Genomic DNA, 17,039 nt, shown 5'->3' with positions numbered 1-17,039 from the left:
CAGGTACTCTCGATTTGTGTGTTTATCATCCATCTGCAGCGCCACTAGACGTATCTGCAGCCTGAAGTGCCCTGTGCCTCCCTTTGATGGAGCTTAACACCAGTAATCATGTAGTGTCAGCTCTCTTCTGTGGTTTGACACCAGCTACAGAGTTGAGTTCCTGCCCCAAAAAGAAGAGCCCGAACTGTGGTTAGGCCTTCGGGCCTTCGCGTGACGCCACTTTGCGTGCACAAGTGCAAAGCAGAGGCACTTTCCCCCCCTTTCTATTCGCTGTTCAACCTGCTAACCACAACGCAGGAAGGCGGATTATACAGACAGGAAGGAGCTGCAGAATGTACAGAAACGGTGCTGACTTCATAATGATTCGAGACGCCGCGCCGTTGAGACACATTTCTTGAGCTCGCTGCTCATCAGCTGGATCTCCTTCTTTAGGGACCAATTAACACTTGAAAATTAGCTTACACTTGCGCTCATGGAGCGTCCGACGTTACCACATGAGACATCTGCCCAGGAAGCTGCTTTAATGCTTTGACATCTACAGAAAACGTCAAGAATCCCATGGTGAGTCACAGGAGTCCTTGTGATACTTGATACTTTTGGTTTGTCAAAAGATGAAAAAAAAAAAAGCTGTTTATCGTGGCCTGATGTGCTCCAGAAACAAAGATTGACTTTAATTAATTTTTCATCATAGACTGGCATGTATTACTTCAGAAACTACTGATGCACCTTGCTTTTAATTTTACAGTTCGATGCCGCCGTAGTTGCATCATGCAAATGATGATGCTTCACATGTTTTCACTTGCTGCCGTGCTGCTGTTCACAATCCCACACTTCAATCGCGTGTGTCACCGAGTCTCCTGTATTTGTTTGTTTGGTGTGTTAGCAACCGTTGAGTCCCTCCCAAGAAAAAGTCATGAACCACTTGTGACCATGTAAAGTGTTCATCTAACAGAGGAAGCTTGCTTGCTGCCTTGGGGTCTGGCTTTTTTGAATTAGCTTCCTGTTAGCACGACTGGTAACAAACCACACAGGAAGGCATACATCACGTCCCGTTTGTCTGAGTTAAACCTCAAAACAAATTTTTTGTGTTTTATTTGCACTACTTCCGCTGCAGTACAAACGACAAGCTCCACTTTTCACACATTTTAAGCAAAAATGTGCAGAACTTAGTAAGTAAGCAGCATGTACAGTAGGAGCATCTGCCTCTTGCACAGTGGAACGCATGTTTAGTTTTCCCTTTTTCATTTTCTCTCATTTCTCTCTTTTTAACGAAGAGATGATTTAAATACGGACACTGGTTCGAAAAAAAAGCACACATTTTTGTGTGGCAATATTCCCTGTTTGCAGTGTTTTTCACCAGTGTGTGTGAAAGGTTATCAGAAGATTTTATTTTGAACTCTTTTCTCAGAAATGCAATTATTTCGCTGCAAATATTAATTATCACTTGCTATTATGTCACAAAAATGTTTAAACAGGAGTTTTTTAGTTATGCACTGCACAACCTACACAACCTAACAGCAGATTAGAAGAGCAGTAAATTGCAGCAACAGCATAGACTGTATTTTCTTTGGTAAAAGGAAGTTAAGCAGTTCTCTGGATGAAAACCACATCTGAGACTGAGGTCAACAATTTTCATAATGATGTCTTTGCAATGTCATTGCAGTTGTCAGAACCCTTTCAGCACATTGCTTGAAGAATGTTTAAATTGTTACATTTTGTAACCGACTGCTTTTTAGACCTGCTGATGTCCTTCAGGATGTCCTGATCTATGGAAAACACCATCCACTCGCCTGTGTGCACTGTCTTTGCCTTAAGAGCGACCTCATCTGATGCTGCGCCTTTTTTGAAAATTAAATCTACAACCTGGTTACATTCAGCCAATGAAAACGCCATGTGATGTCAAATTCAGGCTGTAACCTATAGACGCGACACCATGACCACAGCGCTCTAAATAGGAAGCATGTCTGGTTAAGAGCGTCAGATGAAGATACATTCTCGGCTGTAGGCTTGACAGCCATTTAATGATCCCATTTTGACTGCTGCTTTCCAACAGACATTTGGAGAATTAGGGAAATTTATGAGGGAAAATATTGAGGCCTTGTTGATTTTTTAGCTTATGGTAGTTGCCTACCGTTTGAGTAATGTTTACTTTTTTGTCGTTCTATTGTGTAGCTAGACACGAGGGCGTCACGGGTAGAGACTTACCAGCTCTTTAATGGAGAGGAAAGCACATTACGATTCTATCTTGGATCGAAGCAAGCGCATTATGTGGCAGGATGACTGCTACGTGGATCTCCAGTCTACGTCCCGCTCAACGTCGCTACAACCAGAAACAGATGGTAGGAGGCTTTCTTTTGTGTGTCTTATGAGCTGGTGTCTTTACAGTGGTTTCTGTCCAGGAACTGCTTTCCCAGTTCCCGTCCACCTCTGCAGATGGTACAGTCCCAACTGTAGAGGTAGATGGGCATGTGCGGTGACAATGGTAAGTGGAAAAATTCTAAATCATTTTGTTTTTTATATAGCACAGGAGGACATGGTGGTGTGGTTAGAGTCTTATCGGTAGATCAGCATCAGCAGTTTCTATCTTCAAAAAAAAAAAAAAAAAAGTCACTGTCAAGGCTTCTAGTTAAAGTCTTCCCAATACGCTTGCGTTATCGCCAAACATGGTGTCAACCATTAGCACCGGAAGAGAGACTTTAAGGTCAAGACAATATGCAAGCTTTTTGTGGAGGAGGATGATCAGTTGGACAGTATTTTTGTTGACAGAACGTCTGCCTGGTGTATTTGAATGAAAGTTTTGGACTCATTAAAAGAGGGTCACCTAGTTACAAGTCTACCACAACAGCCATCGGAAGTTTTCTGGGTAAAACCCTGATAGTTCTCAGGAAGCTTACAGCTTACTATATATATATATATATATATATATATTAAAAAAAATATTACCGTGCTCTAAATACTAGGGGGACATTTACCTGGAAAATTTACCTGGAAAGATCTTCACCTTTGAGTGTTGCTTAACGCTTTGAATCAGTAATGGCAATGTGTTTGATTTTAGTCACATCATTATCGAAAAAGTAAAAAGCAATTTTGGGAAGAACTTCTTAATTTCAATAGGTCCAAATACCTCCTCTGTGATTTTGGCCCCAACCCTCAGCTGATTTTTGAAGTGAAAAGAAGTAGAAAAGAAGTACCCTTAAAATGAAACCATAACAACGATGAGTAATAGTCTGGGTGCCGATCCTTTGGAGTCTCATAACTTTAATCCTAAATTGACCCACTGAGACTTGTGAGGCAGGTCGTGAATTGTCATTAGGAATAATCATGCTTCCTGACAATAAACTATCTTTAAGAAACTATCTGGAGATCTGAAATGAAGCCAATTGCGGCCTATGAAACAAGGGAAGGCTATAAAAAGACATCTCTGTGTGGCAGTTTCCACCCTCTGAGTTGTCATTAACAAGTGGTATTTGAGGGGATATGTGTGATATTATGATATGGATGAATAAAACTTTCAGATCAGAGTGCTGAGCGTAAAAGAACAAAAATGCAAATGAGCTGTAGGCAGGCTGAAATGAGACAGGAGAGGAGGTGGGCCATTCCACTGTGCTACCCACAAACAGTCACTGTGTCCACCGTGCTACCCACATACAGTCACTGTTTCTGGAAACACATTCACTATAAATAGCACTCAGAAGCATTATTATTAGTGAATGTTACTCTAGCTGAACAAACAGAGAATATACTGATTGCTGCCGTGCCACTGTTATAGATGTCTGATGTTCTCATGCAACCAAAGAGACCAAACTGAGATATTCGAGACAAAATATCAAAACTCCAAGTGCTTTGTGAGAAGTAGTTGATATTTTTAAATGGAAAATGCACCATAATGACTCTTAGAAGGCAGGAAAATGCTTTTACAAGCTATGACATCCGTCAAAGTTGGCCGTTACAATGTGCCAACAAGTGGGCTCGCTTACACACTTGCACATTCTGTATTTGTGTATTTGTCATTTTGTGCACATTCTTCTGCACAACTTCTGTCTACTGTAAAATTATTTTAAGGTAGAAAGAGTGTGTGAAAAGTCAAATCAGCCCCTGATGGAATTAATATGTTTATTTACATATACACCAATCAGGCATAACATTATGACCACCTTCCTAATGTTGTGTTGGTCTCCTTTGTGCCTCCAAAACAACTGTGACTCATCAGAGAATGGCCATGAAACAGGATGTTGTTAGTGGGGGCCTTTGGGTCCTGTGGGTTGAGGGGAGGGGCTTGTGCGGATTGTACCAAAGGTACTAGATCAACTTGGGATCTAGTGAATTTAGACACTAAGCCGCCACCTTGTGCTGTTCTTCATGTTTTATGAGTTGTTCCTAAACAGTTTTGTGTGTGTGTGCCTGTGTCAGCCTGCATCCTGCTGGGGATGGCTTCTGCCATCAAGGAGGGTCATTGCTATGTGGTGAGGGTGTCTTGTCTGGTCTAGGTGGGTGGTAGATGCCTAAGTAACATCCACATGAATGTCAGATCCAAAAGTTTCCCAGGAGAACATTGAATTGTCACAAGATGGTCAATGTTATTTACTTCTTCTGTCAGTGGTTTTAATGTTAGGGTGTTGTACAAATACAAAAAAGTCCCTTGACAGCTTGTTTTGATATTGATATATGAATTGGTTTGACACGGTTAAAATAATATATATAAGATAAAAACTATTGCTATAGCAAACTGCCTTTGTTTATAACCACTTTATCATCTCACCTCATTTGCTTTAGATCAGAGCTGGATCCAAAAGCATCAAGACCAGCTTCAAAGATTTATAACACCCCATTTCCTGGAGGAGATAATAACCCACATGAAAATGACGGACGCCCTGAGTTCCTCTGAAGAGACCAAGATCAAAGAATCAGGCCCATTAAAGGACCAGATTAACATGCTCACAGCTATTGTTAAAGGCAAGGAGAGTCAGTGCTCTGATGTCCTTCAGGGGTTCATAGAGAGCTCAGATTGTCAGGTTGCTCAGCTCATCATAAACTACGGTAGGTTGTTTGAAGTGGGTTTTTTGGTTCCTTAATCTGATTAACAGAAAGTAACTGCGTACATGTGCACCAAACTATGTGTGCTGAGTTCACTATTACAAAATTAAGGCCTTACACCATTTCCTGTTCTAACATTTCGTAATGCTAAATTAAAAAATGTCTGACCGAAGTTTGTTTCTCTGTAGATGCCATGGTGAAGGAGCACAAAGAGGTGCTGTTACGGAGATACGAACAATACAGAGACCGAGATTCAGTCAGCTGCCCCAAACTGGCCATCTCCTCAAGAACTTTATTAATGGTTGATGGACTTTCTGACCTCCAACAAAAGGAACATGACCTGATGCAAGTGGGAGTAACTCGAGGAGGGAAAAGAAATCATCTCAGGCAGCTGGGGCTGGTGAAACTCTTTGAGCCCATGACCCGGGTCAGTCTGCCTCCCAGGGTCTCCCTCACAGTTGGGGTGGCTGGTATTGGTAAGACAACCTGGGTACGACACTTCATAAGACAATGGAGCCAAGGGACCATCTGTACAGATGTCAACTTTGTCTTACCATTCACCTTTTCTGAGCTGAACTCACTGGAGAAGCTTTCTGCTGAGAGGCTGGTGAAGATGGCTTTCCCTCATTTGAGAGACCTCAGCCTGGTCCTGAGCAGCCCCTGTCGGACCCTCCTCATACTTGATGGCTTGGATGAATTTCGTAGTACTTTAAACTTCTCTGATGCAGTTCCTTGCGATGACCCAAAAAAAGAAGTGTCAATTGATGATTTAGTTACCAACATCATCCGAGGGAATCTGCTCCCTGATGTAGTGGTGTGGGTGACTTCCAGGCCAAGAGTAGCCTCACTCATCCCCGGAGGACTGGTTGACAGGGTGACAGAGATCCCAGGGTTCAGCCATAAAGACATCCAGATCTTCCTACACCACCACTTCTCTGAGAAGGATTTTGCCACCAAAATATGGGAACACCTGGAGTCCCATAAGTTCTTGATGGTGATGTGTTACATCCCATGCATTTGCTGGATAGTTGCTGATACTTTGTTGTACATCTTGCAGAGTGGATCACAGGAGAGCCTTCCTCGAACTTGCACTGAGCTGTATGCTCAGTTTTGCTGCATGAAAGCGGAAGCTGGAGAGCCAAGAGGAAGGGAGCCAGTAAAAATGGAGCAGCTTCATGGGAGCAATCGCAAACTCCTAGGGAGTCTTGGACGACTGGCGTTCTATGGACTCCTCAAACACAAGTACACCTTCAGTGAGCAGGACCTCAGATCCTATGGTGTAGATCCACTGTTGGCCACTCAAAGCAGTCTTGGTGCTGGAGTTCTCATTCGGGAGGAGTCACCCATACACACAACATACCGGTTCACGCATTTGACTCTGCAGGAGTTTCTTGCAGCTACTTTCTACAGTGTTTCCTCTAGGCGGGCCATCTTTGACTTGTTCTCAGAGAACACCATGTCCTGGCCCACAATCGGTTTCCAGAAACACTTTAGGAGTGCCTTCCAGCACTCGCAACAAGCTGAAGATGGTCATTTGGATGTGTTTGTACGCTTCCTGACAGGCCTGCTGTGTCCAATAGCACTCAAACCTCTGTCTGGGCTTCTAGCCCTTGGGAAAGATGATGGCAGTCAGAAAGCATGGGCAGCAGGGTTTTTACAAGGCCTTTTGGTCAGTGGGGGTGCTGTGGTGTCCCTGCGTACAGTCAACCTGGCTTACTGTTTACAGGAGCTGCAACACACTGAGCTGTTACGGAGTGTAGAGGAGGATTTACGGCTTGGTAGCCTAGCAGGAAAGTTAACACGGCCTCACTGTGTAGTCCTGGGCTACCTGCTGCACGTGTCTCCAGAGTGCAGTGAACAAACCAACCTAACAGCCTCTCTGAACTACACGACAGTGAAATGTTTGCTCCCACAACTGCTGTACTGCAGTCATCTCAGGTGAGCTCCTCATTGTCCCCCAGTAAACTAAAACTCCAGAGGAAGGCTGAAGGGACAGAATTATTGATTCATTTGTTAAATAGGTTGGAGAATAACCAGTTCAAAGATGATGTCATGGAACTGCTGGGAAGCCTCCTGAGTGCCAAAGACTGCCACATCCAGAAAGTAAGGTGAGATCACATTCACAGTTGTAAGTCTTTATCAGGATACAAAGACAGTTTTAAACTTTAATGGTAGTGAACCACTATAACATTTTAGGTTGCTTAATTGCACAGATAATGAGCATTCTTTAATTATGTTTTGCTATGACCCTTGCTGATTACAGTGGTTATTATGTAATTGAGGATTGATGTGGTGATAATAATGGATTATCAGTGTTTTGTGCCATGTGACTTCAGCATCTTTTATTATCCCCCCTCAGCTTGGCGGAGAATGCCATTAGCAACAAAGGTGCCAAAGCCCTGAGTCGAGCCCTCTTGGTGAATCGCACACTAACTTCACTCAAGTAAGATTTATATGTTGTTTATGTGTTGTCTGATAATAATCATTACTTTTACATAGAAAAGATACAAAATAAAAATTGTCTCTGCTTGCAAACAGCTCCTGAAATTAAGTCACAGTTATAGAGTGATTCGTAACACCACAATTGATTTAGTGGAAAATATGGTGGACTGGAATCAGAGACTTCTCACAAAGCGTTTATCCAAATGACTGTAAATGTCTATAATTTTCCAATCAAGAAATGTCAGACACAAGGCCAAAGTGTACGGTCATTAGAAACTTCATGCTTGTGAGTAGTCTCGTAAGGTATGGTTTTCATTTGTTACACGTGTGAAAAGATTATATTACGTGCCTGATGGTGTACTCACTTATTTATTTTCGTAATAGTAATAGTCATAGTCACAGCTATTGCGGCTCCATGCAAACACATACCCAGTGCATCCAACTAAGCTCCATAAATCCATAAATACATCTTCCTGCACTGAACATCACTGGCCTTCAGAGTCTTCAAAGACAGTACATTTGTTAATTCCATGGACAGAAATATATTGTACTATTTTTGTACTTGACATGACTAATTTAAGTAATGCTACAGAACCGTAGGAAGCTCGCCTCTGGGTGCCTTTTGTGTTAAAACAAAAGCAGTCCACTTTTTACCTCTAACAACATTTACTCAAGGCCAAGTGTCTTCCGGAACATGCCGGGCTCGGGGTACTCGGGGTTTAAAGCTAAGCATCAGTAAATGTCAACCCCTTGACTAAATCCCTGATTGAATGATTACCCTACTTGGCCAGAGAAAAACAGCATCACTCCAAAAAGTAAAAGGCAAAATAACACATTTGTGGGCCAGTGAAAGGAAGAGGTGCTCATTCTAGCTTGTTACTTAACTAATATTTCATAAATGAGGCCCGCTGACCTTTTGTAGCAACTTTTTCAAGCCTCTCCACAGGTTCATCTGTGTGGCTCATTAAAATAATCAAGCCCATGTACTAGTCAAAGACAGTACGTGTGGGGGTACTAAGGGCTGTGACAAATTTTAAAACTGAAAGAGGGTCCTACAGGTGGTTCATTGTGCCACAGCAGTCCACAAGAAAAAGTGTTAGCATTATTAAATTAAAATTGTAGTAAGAATTGGATTAAAACCCCCTTAATGCAGGCCTAGGGGGACAGAATGATTAGAAATATCTTTACACTTGGATGCTAACGGATTACTGTGTGCAAGATCCTCCTTTTTTTCCGTCCAAGACTGTGTGCTTATTTCTATTACATGAATAGCAAAAATTAAAAGGGCAGAACAAAAAAAAAAAAAAAAAAAAACATGTGCAACAAAATGCACTCACTTCCTCCAAACCATGGCAGCATTCTTCAAAAACTGAACTTAATTTGAATATTTCTTCAGTTTTTGTGTCTTTATCCTATTTCCATTATTTTGTGTCATTTTGTTTTTTTTTTTACCATTTAGCCTCCGGAACAACAACATCGGCTCTAAAGGCGCGAAGTTCCTGGCAGAGGCTCTTAAAATGAACCAAGTCCTGACATCAATCAAGTGAGTACAGTCGCTGTAGATTTTGCTTCACACACACGACGATTCTGCAGAGCAAACCGTTCAGCTTACATGACCTCTCATCAGCTTCCAGAACAATGCCATTGAGGAGGATGGTGCCCAGGGCCTCGCAGAAGTACTGCAGTGCAACCGCAAACTGGTGTCCCTGAAGTGAGTTTTGTCTTCGGATTGTGCTTGTTGCATGGCTAAGGTATGTGGAGGAGTGACTTAACGGCCTTCTGTGTTGTAGTCTACGGAAGAATATGATCGGAGCGGGTGGAGCCAAGAGGATTGCAGATGCACTGAAGACTAATCGGACTCTCACAAAGCTGATGTAATTTTTTTACTCATTCAGTGCATTTTCTTTCACATTATTGAGCTGACACATGCTAGGCCTGTTATAAATCTTTATGGTATTCTCATTGTACCTGATGAACTTTTTGGTAGATTTACTACTAGTTGTTTAGTGTTCAGTCGGGGTTGAGTTAGGGTTTGGTTATGCCAAGCATTGACTTAAGAGTCGCCAAGGTGAATGGTTTTACTTTTCCTTAACATGTCCAACCTGTTTCTGTTCTTGCCTGCAGTCTTTGTAGTAACCAGCTCGGAGACAAAGGAACCGTCGCTCTGGCAGAGGCTTTGACTCTCAACCACACTCTGCTCTCGCTCCAGTCAGTACCCTCTTACACTCCAATTCATCCGAGTTTCCTGTTACATTTAAAAGTCTGCTTTTAATACAGTGTAACTCTGCGGGAAATCAAAAGTCATTCATTCTAGTTGCTTTTCTCTTGCAGACTTCAGAGTAATTCAATCAGCAACAGGGGAATGACAGCATTGACCAAAGCACTCAGGCTGAACCGTGGACTTGTCTCCTTGAAGTGAGCTTTACACTTTATCCTGTTTTACCAGGCAGCTTGCATGTTTTCTTCTGGATGGATGACCTGATCCCCAACAGAGAATCTATCGCTATATCTATCTATATCTATATCTGATTACCTTCCTGGAAATGAATCAACCTGATAAACTGATCCGCTTCATTCTTAGATTTATACCACCCACATGTCCAAAGAGTCACATCTTTTCCTTGTACAACTTTTAGTAAACTGTTTTTCATTGATGTTTCAAAAGGTGCTGGTGGATTGTGTTGCTCCACAACAAAACCAAGCTAGCAGTTTACCTTTCTTTGCTTCTTCTTTATTGATTTTTAGACTCGTCAGTAGGATCACATTAGTCTCTTTTTGCTGTCACACTACGCCTTCAGGAAAGAACAGTGGAAAGTTTCCTTTGTCTCTGTGTGACAAAGTGTTCTTTACATTTTTTCATCTTTTCATTTTTTTTTCTTTCCGTTGGCTCAGTCTGCGGGAGAACTCAATTGGAGTGGAGGGAGCAAAGAACATGGCACACGCCCTCCACGAGAACAGCGCTCTGCAGGACCTCGAGTGAGTCACCTCCTTCGAAGCACTACAGTGTAATTCCTGGCAAATGTATGGAAATGTAAAGGGCCAGATACAGTAAGATTCCAAACGGTGTGCGCTAATTAGCGTCTAGAATTTTGCATGTGGGCTGGAACTGTGGTTTGTGGGTGATTCACAAAGACTGATTACAGGGGGTACAAACAGCCGCATGTGCACTGTTGGTGTTACATCGCAGTGAGACTGCAAGCACAAAATGACATTTGGTGGCGTCACATGGAAGGCGTCTGCTGAAGAGGCAAATAAACATATTGCGGAGTTAGAGCAAAAAAACATCACGATAAGAAACACTCAGATTATTTGTTGGATGCATCTTCTCCGTTTGGATATTTACCAAATAATAAAATGAAAATGCGAGAATTCCTCCTCGTTACAAAAACAGCAGCCACGTGTAGCGCATTTATGCAAACACAAGGCGTCTGCACGTCCTTTTGTGACGTGTTAAGTATAGACGCAGTTTCTTTGCGCATGCTAAATTAATGCATTTGCATCCTCTCCTCCCAGCACACTCGAAATTACATGTGAACAACCCATGTTACATATTCATTGAGGCACAGGTGCTAAGTGGATGCCGACGAGCTATTTTGCGTCTTTGTCATTTAGATTTCCATCAAAATGAAATTGCGGTGCAGTGGCACAGCAGGGATACTGATCAAAAATTTTGTGTAACAAAAACAAATATTAATAATAAAAATATTGCACAGCACTATTTACAGGGGGAAATATTGCTCGGCATATGTCTTATATATAAGTGTGTAATTGTTTGTGTGTGTGTGTGTGTTCCCCAGTCTCACAGCCAACCTGTTACATGATGAAGGGGTTCAAGCAATAGCTGGAGCAATCAAGTTTAATCAAGGAATCACCTCACTGCAGTAAGTCAACTCGTAACACAAACGCATGCATACACACACTGTAGATCAGGCCGCTTGATCAGGCGACGTAAATCTGGACACATTTTCACTGTTCGGATGGACGTTCAGAGTTTGGGTGATTTCAGATTATTCTGCCCCTTAACAATCATCAGCAGTAGCCTTTACTATTAAAAAAACACCTTCAAGAACCCAAAGACGATCAATAAGGCTACATGTATGAATGCAGGATAAAAGCAGTATGCGTCATGGTTAACCTTCACTAAACTGTCTTTTTCTTTTCACAGCCTACAGTGGAATTTCATCAAGTCCACAGCCACTAAAGCTCTAGCCCAAGCGCTCATCTCCAATACCACAATACAACTCTTGGAGTAAGGCCAACACACTTCTACCATAGATATCAAACTCGTTAGCACCCTTAGCTCCATCATTTATGTCAGAAAATGACTCAGATATTTATTAACTGACTTCAGTCTTATCAGCCCCAACACTCCCTTAGTTGACATCCGACCCCTGGGGTTTTATTACCTATTGTGACAGTGTGTGTTTTATATTTCCGTCTTTTGTTGCAGTCTGCAAGAAAATGCTATCGGCAACGAAGGAGTCGTTTTTCTTGCTGAAGCTCTCAAAACCAACTCGTCCCTGCGTACACTGTGGTTGGTATTGCAGTCATGTACAATGACAGATCAATCATTTTTGGCCATTGAAATTCATGGAAAACTGTGGAGTAAAAAAAACTTATTGCAGAGCAAAACTTTCTAACCTTCTTACTGACTCTTTTTTATTCCCGTTTCCACTCTTTTGTATGCTGTCCCTTTAGCCTCCAGGGAGTCTCAGCAGGTACGAGCGGTGCTATTGCATTGGCAAAAGCTCTAATGACCAACGAAACCCTGCAGACATTGGAGTGAGTCCAAATTCTTTCTTGTGTTATTTGACTTCCAGTCTCATATAATCAGCGATTTCAAGCCAGCCAAGCTATGTCTGGTTTTACTGTCTTCTTTGTAAGTTGTAATTGTGTCCTTGGTATATAACAAGCCATCATATGGCCTAAATTAGATGAGGCGGGACTCTTGGACTGCTGGGACACAATGTTACTACTGTTGTAATTAATTTTCTTCTGAAAACAATGCAGCCTAATTTGGCTGCTTTATAGATTCGATGGCTCTTGATTAGAATGTGTTCTGGATGTGAATTTGTTTACTTATTTATGCCTAACAGAGTCAACATGCGTCTGATTGGAGCCTGGCGGAGCTCCACAGGCGTTGGCTTGAGGCAGCTCACATTTTACGGAGACATTTGTCTATAGAGGGATAAAAACCTGTGACTGGACGAGTTGGCCATTCTCTGGGCTGTGTGTTCTGGGATGTTCTGTATTTCTAAATTTGAAACGTCAAAAAAAAGAGGGGGGGGGGGGTTATTCTGTAATACAGTAAATAGAATACAATAGAAAACCTTAATTTGTCCCATAGTGGGGAAATTGCAGTTTGAAACAGCATACATAGTGCAGAATAGTATAGAATAAAGAGTGGGCTGTGTAAAATATAAATAATAAGTTATTAATTAAAAAAATGTAGAATAGAATAAACAATATACAAGTATTGGCATATATACAAAATTAATGATTTGCAACAAAAAGTAATTGGATTGTAACAAACAGTATTGTACAACAAACCTAAAGTATTGAAAAAAAGCGTTTCTCTTTAGAACAAATCAGAGGCATAACGTAAGAAGCACAGTTGCTTGCTCTTGGTTAATTTTACATCTACAGTACCTGTGATTGTTCTGCCCTCCGTTATGCCTGTAATTTGTTCCAAATTACAACTGTGCCGAACGACATTGTACACGCATGCTGAGGAGCAGCTTCACCGACTGCTTTGCACACCTCGCTGTGTGAAGGAAGGATTCAGAAGGTCTTTCCTTCCTGTTGCTGTTAGGCTTCACAAAGAACATTGTTAATATGTGCAATATAATTACCCCTCAAGGTTTAACCTTTTTACTATTTAGTATGTACTCTGCACAACTTCATAACCCAGTTACACCTGATCCCCCTGTGCAATTCAGCTCTGCATAGTCCATTGTACCTTTTCTATATATGATTGTACTTTTATCCTTTTATTCTATTTTATTTTATTATTTATCTTTTATGATCTACACTTTTTGTTCTTGCTGTTTTTGCTGCTCTCTTGTGTGCTGTTGTGAACTGCGTTGCAGGACGAATAAAGGCTTTCTTAATCTTAAAAACATGCACCTTTATCCAGGTTTTCTTAAATAGCACATTTTCCTTTGTTATTCAGCCTACGTGGGAACTCGGTGGGGATGGAGGGAGCAAAGGCTCTGGCCAATGCCTTGAAAAGCAACAGGAGCCTCAAGTCATTGAAGTAAGTCTCGACTTATTGCTTCTCATGAGCCATGCTCACCAAAAGAATGTCACAGCCATTGATATAAAGAGAACTTCGCTTGTGCAACCATTTCTATTTAACTGGATCAGGAAGGGATTATGTTTTAGTTTTGTTAACAGGTTTGTATATCTGCATTTTTCTAACTTAAACCTGTCTTAATTTACATTGAATTCAGACACTGAACAGACCTGAACCTGAATAAAATATTGCTGGTGTTGATGCTTTTATTCTGCTATATAAGAGCACATTTTCCCATTTTTAAATGCTTTTAATTCTGATTGAGATTAAACACGAATACCTGTTTCTTACTGTCACTGTCACTTCTTTCATCTGCTCAACCAGTGATAAAGTTTATTTTTCCCTTTTTGTTTAATAACTGACAGATGGAAATGACTCAAATGTGCTAGACTTGTTTTTTTTTCTCGAAAATGAGGTGTAAAGGGATTTTGGTCTATTCAGACAGGCAATAATCCTACTGATGTGAATGATGTTAGCATCAGTCATCTGAAGATTCTTGGTAATAAGGGGGCACATGAAACAGCTTGTGAACCGCTATATTGTGTCAACAAGCACATTTAAAATGACTAATGTAGAGAAATTACATATTTGGAAAGGTGCAGGGAGCTAGGCTCAATATACGCTCATCCTCTCATCGATCGAGCTTGATACTTACATGTCGGGAGAGTAAAGAATCTGTGTGCGTCCTCAGTCTGCAGGAGAACTCTCTGGGCATGGATGGAGCCATTTTCATTGCGACGGCCTTAAAGGGAAACCACCAACTGACATACATCAAGTGAGTTTTCTTTTCTGGCTGTCTAGCCATCTGTCAGTCTATTTGTGTATGTGCCCATACACACACCTGTCTACCCGATCCAGTCATTTAACATGTTTTTATACAGTTTGCAGGGAAATGGCGTTGGAGAATCTGGAGCAAAGGTCATATCTGACGCTATAAGAGCCAGTGCTCCAGGCTGTGTGGTGGACATATAACTGAGGACTGCATGACCTTCCCCTTCACTGAGGATCAGATCATACATGCTGCACAGGAATAACTGTATGTCATCAGAAGAACATGTAAACTATGTAGAATACTCAAACTATAGCTATTTAATACTATTTTTCATTGGTTAACTGTGTTTTTAGAGAAATGTGGCTATATTTATTTTTCTTTAGCAAAAAGAAGAAACTAATAAAGAAAACACCATTATTGGCACCATATCTACTGTAAAATATATATATTATGAAGTCTAAGTTAAGAGTTAAGCTATAATCTTCTTCTTCATTTGTCCTTACTGAGGGTCCTTCTGTACATTTGCTTTGTTTGCACAATTAAATATGACGATCTATACAAATAAAATGGATAACACAGACATTGCTGTTCATATTCATGGACTTCGGATGTTTGATTTATTGTCTTACCAGTTGTAGATCAGATCATCTAACATGATTTAATGGGCAAGTGAACTCAAATTAGGTGAAATATAACATTTTGTTTATTCAAGCCCTTTGTGTTTATTTGGTCCAGATCGATAGATAGCCATAACATTGTGATGAGGTCATCACTGTTATTCACTTCACATGTTGAAGATGTCAGATGCGATATGAGCGATATTTGGAGAAGATGGTGGTAGCAGGGTTAGCTACTGACCCAGACCTCCTTCCATACCTTCTTATCCAGTTCTTTGTAGTTGGTTGGGGTACTGTATTGCGGTGCTACGCTCATGGAAAGGGGATGTACCTCATGATAGCAAAGGTAATACATAGCTATGATATTAGATAGCTCAATCAAACTACAAAATACACTATAGAGGAGTTTCCAGGAGACAGGCAGTTACTGCGAGTTGGACAGGGCTGTACAAGGTCCTTAACCCATCAACAGGACTGGTATCAGCTTCTTTGTGCAAGGAGGGACAGACACAACACAATGACCTGCAGTAGGCCTCCAGTCTGAATGTCTCTGACCAAACAATTGGAGACAGATTTCATGAGGGTAGCCTGAGGAGCAGACGTTCTCCTGTGGACTCTGTGTTTACAGCCAGGCACTGTGTCACTCTAATACTAGAACTGGCAAGTCTGCCTCCGGCATCTTGTGCTTTTCACAGTTGAGAGCAGGTTCACTCTGAGCATAATTGACATGAAAGTGTGTGGAGAAGCTGTGGAGAATGTCCTGCTGGTGGTGGGTCAGTGATGGTCTGGGTAGACATGTCCATGGAAGAGATGGACAAACTACACTACAGGCTAGACAACAGCACCCTGACTGCCATTAGATATGAGATCCTTGGATCCATGGTCAGACCCTACGCTGGTGCAGTCCTGGGTTCCTCCTGGTGGGTGACAACAACCAGGCAAATGTGGCCAGATTATGCAGACAGCTCCTGGAGGGTGAAGGAATTGATACCCTTGACTGGCTCCACACTTGCCTGACCTAAACCCAGTAGAACGCCTCTGGGACATTATGTTTCGGTCCATCCGACACCTCAGATTGTCCAGGAGCTCAGTGTTGCACTGGTCCAGTTCTGGGAAGAGATACCCCAGGACACCATCTATCATCTCATTAGGAGCCTGCACCAGTGTGTGGAGCTAAGGAGAGTACAAAATACTGAGTACTAATTTGGGTTGCTGGAATATAGGCAAAATGGACAAGACTGCTGCATCTTTAAGTTCAGCCTCCTGTAGGTTGGTAACTATTATTTCCATAAAACAGTGGGGCATCCTTTCATTCCTAATACATAACAGCGGGATGAAAACACATCATCCATCTCCCTGTAATGTTCAGCAAAATACTGCCTGAGTATTTATATCTATGACTGTGTCTGTATCCAGGTTACCGTTCATTTGTGCAAGACTGGTTTTGAAACTGAGTTGCAGATTAGACTTCAGTTCTTGCCTTCCAGGCCGTGGTTTAATGTGTAGAATCTTTATATTTGTTAACCTCTGAATTGGCAACGTACATTCACTAGCCACTTTATTAGGGCATCAGAATGGGGAAGAAAGAGGATTTAAGTGACTTTGAACGTGGTATGGTTGTTGGTACCAGATGGGCTGGTCTGAGTATTTCACAAACTGCGGATCTACTGGGATTTTCACAAAAAAGAGACAATATCCAGTGAGCAACAGTTGTGTGGACGAAAATGCCTTGTTGATGTGAGAGGTCAGAGGAGAATGGGCAGACTGGTTGGAGATGATAGAAAGGCAACAGTAACTCAAATAACCACTTGTTACAACCAAGGAATGCAGAATACCATCTCTGAACACACAACACGTGGAACCTTGAAGAAGATGGGCT

The 17,039-nt window shown here is 41.7% G+C and overlaps 1 protein-coding gene across 1 annotated transcript; it reads left to right on the top strand.

Annotated features, from left to right (window-relative positions):
- Positions 1 to 217: 217 nt before the first annotated feature.
- On the top strand, positions 218 to 15,123 carry nlrc3 (NLR family, CARD domain containing 3). Its single transcript, XM_047608140.1, has 19 exons — positions 218 to 561; positions 2,173 to 2,339; positions 4,774 to 5,037; positions 5,223 to 6,972; positions 7,056 to 7,142; positions 7,394 to 7,477; positions 8,936 to 9,019; positions 9,104 to 9,187; positions 9,267 to 9,350; positions 9,601 to 9,684; positions 9,808 to 9,891; positions 10,369 to 10,452; positions 11,274 to 11,357; positions 11,642 to 11,725; positions 11,927 to 12,010; positions 12,175 to 12,258; positions 13,649 to 13,732; positions 14,463 to 14,546; positions 14,653 to 15,123. The coding sequence occupies exons 2-19, from the start codon at positions 2,216 to 2,218 to the stop codon at positions 14,741 to 14,743; spliced, it is 3,408 nt and encodes a 1,135-aa protein (XP_047464096.1). The 5' UTR covers positions 218 to 561; positions 2,173 to 2,215; the 3' UTR covers positions 14,744 to 15,123.
- Positions 15,124 to 17,039: the final 1,916 nt, after the last annotated feature.

This window comes from Mugil cephalus, chromosome 16 (assembly GCF_022458985.1).
Source record: "Mugil cephalus isolate CIBA_MC_2020 chromosome 16, CIBA_Mcephalus_1.1, whole genome shotgun sequence".
NCBI lineage: Eukaryota > Metazoa > Chordata > Actinopteri > Mugiliformes > Mugilidae > Mugil > Mugil cephalus.
This window is presented reverse-complemented; position numbering and strand designations above follow the sequence as displayed.

Bases quoted from the DNA above. Each gene is read 5' to 3' on its own strand.
- nlrc3 (XM_047608140.1), top strand. From the start codon at position 2,216: ATGGAGAGGAAAGCACATTACGATTCTATCTTGGATCGAAGCAAGCGC. The intron at 9,351-9,600 runs GTAATTTTTTTA...TCTTGCCTGCAG, and splicing joins CGGACTCTCACAAAGCTGAT to TCTTTGTAGTAACCAGCTCG. The intron at 9,892-10,368 runs GTGAGCTTTACA...CCGTTGGCTCAG, and splicing joins CGTGGACTTGTCTCCTTGAA to TCTGCGGGAGAACTCAATTG.